General features: G+C 29.5%; 1 protein-coding gene across 12 annotated transcripts; it reads left to right on the top strand.

Annotated features, from left to right (window-relative positions):
• Positions 1 to 608: 608 nt before the first annotated feature.
• On the top strand, positions 609 to 7,307 carry Orai (calcium release-activated calcium channel protein orai). 12 transcript variants are annotated; one of them, XM_088240865.1, is made up of 5 exons: positions 655 to 798; positions 934 to 1,031; positions 2,189 to 2,275; positions 5,080 to 5,238; positions 6,170 to 7,307. In XM_088240865.1, the coding sequence occupies exons 4-5, from the start codon at positions 5,092 to 5,094 to the stop codon at positions 6,692 to 6,694; spliced, it is 672 nt and encodes a 223-aa protein (XP_088096991.1). In that variant the 5' UTR covers positions 655 to 798; positions 934 to 1,031; positions 2,189 to 2,275; positions 5,080 to 5,091; the 3' UTR covers positions 6,695 to 7,307. The 12 variants fall into 12 exon arrangements, with proteins under 12 accessions (XP_088096989.1, XP_088096993.1, XP_088096991.1 ...); XM_088240868.1 differs by having other exon boundaries at positions 672 to 798; positions 5,085 to 5,238; XM_088240863.1 differs by lacking the exon at positions 934 to 1,031 and having other exon boundaries at positions 609 to 798.
• The last annotated feature ends 228 nt before the right edge of the window (positions 7,308 to 7,535 follow it).

Genomic DNA, 7,535 nt, shown 5'->3' with positions numbered 1-7,535 from the left:
CTCAGATGCGGTGTGCGGTATGTGGTGGGTAAGCTATAGGCAGGATCCCAGGAATAGACTGCTTTCTTTTGCTAACGCGTTAATTTTTTCTTTCCCGGGAATACCACAATGGCTAGGGATCCAAGACAAAACAATGCTTTTATTGGATACCTCTGATACAAAAAGAAGAAATCAAGTTTCCATGCAGGGCTCATTGAAACAACTTAAATACCTACCGGTGAAAGATTTCTACAAAAACAGTCATCTTTGCTCAATGTTTTTTCAGCCAAGTTTACCAAAATAAGATTAATCAGCAAATGACCGGTCATACACCCTGTAAATGCCTAGACTTCTATTTTCGACATATAAAATGTTCTATATCTCTGTTGGAATATTTTAATTAAAAAATAAATGTACATGTTTTGCTAATTAAAATTTGTACTAAAAACAAAATATATTAACCAAAAGATAAAAAAAACCTGATGAACTAAAAATAACAGCTGTTTTTTTAATGGGGAGATAAGGCTTGCATGTATTAATTTAAAAAAGTGTTATAATTTTTATAGTTATAATAGTTCGGTTACATAATCGATTATTTGTATGACATATCTGCACAATCTTTTCACACCACTTAATCAAAGTTTTGTCTATGGATCTAATTCTTTTGATGCTTCTATTTCTACACAATTTTCGTCTCTGGAAAATTTTACATGATATTTTTTTACAAGATATTTGACCATTTGACGGATTTTGATTTGACTGGCAATTTTGACATCTATAAAAAAATGACATAAACGGACGCGAGTGTTTTTATTTTTGGTATGAATAATATTTACGTTATTTTTTTTACTAGCATACACTCCTTGTAAAGATTTACTTTTATAATTACATTGCGGTTTTCTACAATTCAGGATTGAAAAGTTTTTGTCTTATTTTATCAAGATTTTTCTTTAGTAATGTCTGTGTGGTCAGCAAGTACCGCAGGATTTAACTCAGTTCGTGTAAACCAAGCTCCAGAAGTTGACAAATTTGGGCGGTTGAAATATTATAAGGTAATGCCGTACTAACTTAATAATTACAGCTCTTTAGCTTAACAGGTTTGCAATTACTCAAAAGCTTTTTAAAATAATTTTGCTTGCTACAAATTACATGAATGTTCTTTTTACAATTGGTCTTGCATCGAATCACGCATGAGTTGTTAGTTCCATTCTATCTTCCAAGAAATATAATAAGCTTATGTAATAAAATCCTGCAGTAATAGCAGTCGTCCTAGCTGCGAAATATAAAATTAGTGCAGGACAGATACATATGCTTTCGCTGTAATGATCGCCAACGTCAGGGGGACCCGGCAAGGCACTAGAAGAAGAAGAAATGAAATCCATCTTCCTAGTTTTTGTACTGAATAAAGGCACCTTATTTTATTGACTAAAGTGATATAAGTAATTTCTGAAATGAATTTTGCTTTGCTTCGAGAAAATGTGCAAGCTCTGTTTGTTGATTTCTCGGTTCATTTAGTATTTTTTTATTGAATACATCTCCATATACAATATTTAATAGGTATTTAGTTTTAATTTTTCCGCCATTTTATCAACAATTTAGATGTGTTTGAAATCTTCGAAAACAAAGTTTCTTGCAGTACATAAACTACTTTTGACTAAGACAACAAAAATATACCATGGGGTGTATTATTGTTAAACACGTATTCGTTTTACTGAACACGCTTCAGTTTCTCCACTGGTTTTTACCTAGCTGTTATAACAATTCTAAATTTTCATAAGTTGTTATCCTGAAATGTATTTGCTCGTATGAAAAGTGATAACACTGTCATTCTTCAATCGTACATTTAAGTTTGACAATCGCCGTGGCGCAGTCGGTTAGACGGCCAACTGTGAAACTGGTGTCGCGGGTTCGATTCCCGGCGGTTGCAAGAAAAATATTCAACAAAGATTTTATTCTCAATTGTTCTGGGTGTTGTGGTGTATTTTTCATAACCTTCTTCCATATCCCCTCTTTCCCACCTGCTAACAAGTCTCCAGATAGAGGCTTAGCGGGAACAAATTGTTTTGAAAATTAAACTCTTACTCGTGTTCTTGCACACTGGCTCGGCCACTGGCTATCCTGACCATAAAATAATAAGTTGTGTTCAGTGAATTGACTCATGATGTAGGTATCGTTAGATTTTATTTTCTTTTTTTTTCATCAATTCAAGGTTGCAGCCTGGCTGTCTTATGATCTGAAATAGTCACTGGTAACAGGTGTCTGGCACTCTCACACTTCTTTCTGCAAGTATTTACCGGTAGGACATAATAGATATACCACTTATGAATGACCATAATAAAACTCCCTTTCCAAAGTCGTCTTTTCAGATATTCATGTTTGCATGCCTTTTTTACATCAATCAACTCATCATTTGTTTGTTTTATCATGCCACCGCATGTTATTTTTCCACTCAAGTACTTACCGTGGCTATTTTTAGTTTTAAATAAAAAAAAGTAAAATGCTTTCCTTAAGCGCATTATAATCCAAATTATTTGAGAATGATTTTGACGGTGATACTGCAATACGCTGTAACTGACGATTAAATTTTTTGGCAGTGGAACCTTAAAAGCGTTCTCTTAACATATTACTTACGATTGTAATCAACCAAAAATACCACTGGAGTATTAGAAAAACTGTCATTATTTAGAGTAATAATAGTAATAATTACAAAAAAAAGTATATCAGTAAAACATTTTCATAAAAAAGGTTACACAGTATTGCAGTATCACTGACGATATATTACAATGTAATGTACAGAATAGTTATTTCCTTTCTTTTTTTCATAAAATATTCATACCTAAATATTTTGAAGTGATTCCTCCATAATTTAAAATGAATATTAAAGATATGAGATTTTTTAATAATTTAGAAAAAAAAAAAGTTGGCTACACGTAGCTTAGGAATTTTTGCCTTTCCACCGTCGATTTCATATCCTATTGCCAAAATAAATGCATCTTATCAAATTTTTTTAGTGCACAATAATTCAAATTGCATTTTTACACCTTCATCACACACTTGATTTATATGCAAAAAAAAGCTTTATCTTGTAAGAGGTGTTTTTATTATATATTTAATTTATTTATAATACTCAATATTTTAAACATCTATGTTATTAAACAACTTTTGATACATGTAATATTGAAATCTTATATTTGTTTTTTTTATTTTTCATTATCTTATAACATTAAATAATGGTCAATAATGTCAATATTTAAAAAAAAAATCTAATGCCTATTTGGTTTATATTATTATTATTGGAGATGATTTATATCTTTCGTGCCATTTTTATAAAAATCTGAAGGGCGCAAATATTAATATATATTTGTATATGGGGGTAGTAAAATAACTTGAAATGGTGATAAAATAACCTTTCCAAAAAAGAAAATTGCCATTTTGCTTATATTCAAGAAAAAATATTTAATCAAACTATTGCATGTCTCATTAAAGTGCTGGTGCATTCAAACACAAACATATTTCAAAATAATTTGATTCATTAGTTTACAATATGTTTTTTATATTATATGTATAATAATATGACCAGATTCTTTTCACCAGCCTTTTAGTCATGTTAAGCTTTTGTTATGAAGTTTGAATAGTTTTTTTCTAATTTTGTAAAATTAAAAAAAATATTCCGTCTATTAATTTTAGAAAAACAAATGAAAATTTATAATTGGCCTAATATATATACAAATTGATGAAGGTATTTCTATATTTTGTTTATAATAAAGAACCATAGAGATGCTTATTTATTTATTTTATAAATTTATTGCATTAATAAGTATGCATAGGTATTTAATACCAGTGAATCCATATAAATCTCGTGAATTAAAAAATTAGTACGGAAATATATAAAATGAATATGAAAATATTTATTTATAAGTTTGCAAAGACCACTTAAACTTTTGAATTATACATTGACGGGTTTCGAGGTTACTTCCTCATCATCAGGACTTGTCCTTTAACCTTGAACAGGACAACTCCTGATGATGATGAAGTAACCTCAAAACCGGTCAACGTATTATTCAAAAGTTAAAGTGACTTGTACAATTTTATAAATAAATAAGTGTAAAATGTCATACCACAAAGTAAAAAATGTACTTGATATTAAAAAAATAAATAAATATTTTAAAAAAGTATAGAGATACCTATATTAATTTGTCATTGTTGTTTTTAAGATGCAGATTTTTAAATTATAATATATACATGTAAGAAGTCCAAATTCAAATTTTACTAAGCACAAACAAACTTTTAATGAGAAATATTTGAAATAATGATAATTATTTAGTACATTGTTGATAAATCATGAATGATGTATACTGAATAACAGAGTTTTATCTATACTCTGAACTCTAAACTTACAAACTTCCATTTTCTTTTAAATATCATAACTTCATGAGCATACCTAGAATGAAATACTATTTGCTACCTAAATTGTTTAAATGGGTTTACTAAACGATGGTGTTATCAAGATTTTCTGTTTTATACATATGGACTCGTTAAAATCAATAAATGAATTAATCGAATCATAGCTTTATTAATGCTTAGTGAACTAAGAAAAAAAAATTCAGAGTTCCGGGGTTCAAACTCCACTCTACCGAATCCTGATTCTTATTTTCTTAGAGTAAGTTATTTACAACTCATTTAAAATGGCTCCAAAATATTTTAATATTTGGGTAAATCATAAGAACAGAAATATTTCTTTGCTATAAAAAATACATTTTGGTCACCCCTTGAGAGTCATAAAATTAATAATCTTAGTAAAATAACTTCTTTTTAAAAATATTTTTTGTAAAATAATAAACATTGTAACACTAATGACTGTCAGGATCACAATGTTTACTGTTTTGCAATAATAATATAATTAATCATAAAGTGGTGAAAAGTAAATTCCAATTCAATCGAAAAATAATTTCTAATGGCTTTCACTAAGTCATCATACAGTCAAAATTGCAAAAATTAGCTTAGTATATATTTATGCCGACAGTACAAATCAACCTGTCCATTTATGTTATTTTTAAATCAAGGAAATCTCTGAATATATAATTGTATTTGAATGAATAGAACAGATCTTTGATGTCTGGTGAACAGAGTGGTGGTATGTCTCAATCTGGTGATGGACTCCATACTCCGGGATACTTATCATGGAGGAAACTTCAGCTCAGCAGAGCCAAGCTGAAGGCATCCAGCAAAACTTCTGCACTGCTATCTGGTTTCGCAATGGTAAATATTAAAATTTTATAAAAGTATGAATTTTTACCTTTATCTGTTAGTAAGTAAGTACCCTAATAGTGCTAGGGTACTGTAGCAGTACATCAATATAAAATGTTTATTGATCAATTCGGTTGGTAAATAGAGCAATTATTAAAAAATATTCAATTTTTTGTCAAATAAATAAATTGATTACTCTGTATATTGTGTTACTGTTTATAACCTATGTGTCCCATAATTGACGTGTAATTTATTTCCTTTTTGATACAGTAATATCATTGATTTGATCTTAAAATTGAATAAATATATGATCGTAGTTCTATCCGAGTCAGAATTGCCAACCCCCATCAAACAAAAATATGTAGTCTAAAAAATAAATCAATAGATTTTGGTAGATTCGATGGGAGGGGGTATTCAGAGTTACTAACCTCAAGAAGATTCTGACCTCAAGATTTGTGGGGGATGGCCAGAGGCGGTGGCCACGGTTTTCAACCTTTCGAGATGATTTGTTGTTTACCCAAAAGAGGGTAGTTGCTGTTATAAAAAATTCCAGTTGTTCAACATTTCATAGATAAAACCATTTTTAGATTGAAATTTTATTGTATAGAGAAATGTTTCAAAATCAATAGAATTTCCATCGAATTTGGTAGATTACTCCCAAAATCGATAGGGTTGGCAACGCTGGTTCGGATGTACATCTGGTATAAATTTCGAAATATGTATGTATTTATTTTCAATATTTTTGTTAGTAGGCATTTAATTTATTTACATTTTTAGATATTTATAGGAAAGGAGCGGATAAACAGATCTCACAGGGGATTACTGTCTTATATTTTTATTTACTTCCAATGTATGGGTTTTTCCTGGATGGGTTTCGAAGCTCAGTTTAATGATAATATCTTTATTTTTTAATTTTGTAACAAATCATTTGAAATATTTTTAGGTTGCAATGGTTGAAGTACAATTGAACGAACAATCCAAAGTGCCTCAAGGAATGCTGGTTGCTTTTGCTATCTGCACAACTCTCCTAGTCGCCGTCCATATGTTAGCACTAATGATTAGTACATGCATCCTACCAAACATCGATGCTATTTGCAATTTACACAGCATCTCCTTAGTTCACGAGTCTCCACACGAGAGATTGCATTGGTATATTGAAACAGCCTGGGCGTTCTCGACCCTCTTAGGCCTATTGCTATTTTTATTGGAAATTGCTATTTTATGCTGGGTGAAATTTTATGATCTTAGTCCAATTGCTGCTTGGTCTGCATGTGTTGTTCTTATACCGGTTCTAATTGTGTTTTTAGCTTTTGCAATTCACTTTTACCGTACTCTAGTTACGCATAAATACGAAGTAACAGTTTCTGGGATTCGAGAACTAGAACTTCTAAAGGAGCAAATAGAATTAGGTGATCAGGAAGGAAGACATAACGGAATGGGTCTTTTGGACCAGGGACATATTGTATAGATTTTATTATCTTAAAATACCCCCATGAGATCCAGTATTTAACTTTTAAATTTTGTATGAATTTATTTCACTATATTATTTTCAAGTCTTCCATTCCCATGGTAAACATTAAAAATAAATTTAGATCATTTTGAAAAGAATAAAAGAACTGAAATGAATGATTTTATATGCATGCATAAGTATTGACTTTTAACAAATAATGTACTTAGTGAAGTTTGAAGTAATTGTAGCTATACTGTTAATGTTTTTTATGTACATTTTTCAATTATTTATTTTTTATTTTATAACACGATCAGTGAACTCATGTAACAGGTGAATGAACTTAAAAATAATCAAAAGCAAAGTACAGTATATGTGTAATAGCCAAATAGTTTTCAAAATGTGAGCTAGGTATCTTAAATTTTGTATTGGATTTTAAATCAGTTATTGGAGTAATTTTGAAAAAAATAATGTTTGTTTTCTATAACAATAATATCAAAAAAATTATGAATCTAATTATCGGTTGTAGGCAACCAAAAAAAAAAAAAAAACAGTGTATTTTAATTGCAATACAAAATTAAATACGAATGTAGACCACTTTTGTTAGTAATAGGTTTCTTTTATAATTATTCTTTCAACACATCTACTTTTAAATAAATAAATTTCTGTATATACAAGTGTCCAGTGGCAAATGAAAAAAAAATTACAGCAAAATAAATAGAAAAGTCATTTAACAAATTTTATTTTAAGTGCATGAATGCGGGTTTTATTTTTTTAGACAACATTTTCTTAATGCCGACCTTTAAGATGTGAGCATTTTTCCAATTTATCATGCATATTTTCAAAAACGCGTTAGAAGAGA

The sequence above is a fragment of the Micrasema longulum genome, unplaced genomic scaffold (assembly GCF_059751315.1).
Source record: "Micrasema longulum isolate JH-2025_06_02 unplaced genomic scaffold, ASM5975131v1 h1tg002625l, whole genome shotgun sequence".
Taxonomy (NCBI): Eukaryota; Metazoa; Arthropoda; class Insecta; order Trichoptera; family Brachycentridae; genus Micrasema; species Micrasema longulum.
Note: the sequence above shows the minus strand (reverse complement) of the source record. Positions and strands in the feature narration are given on the sequence as shown.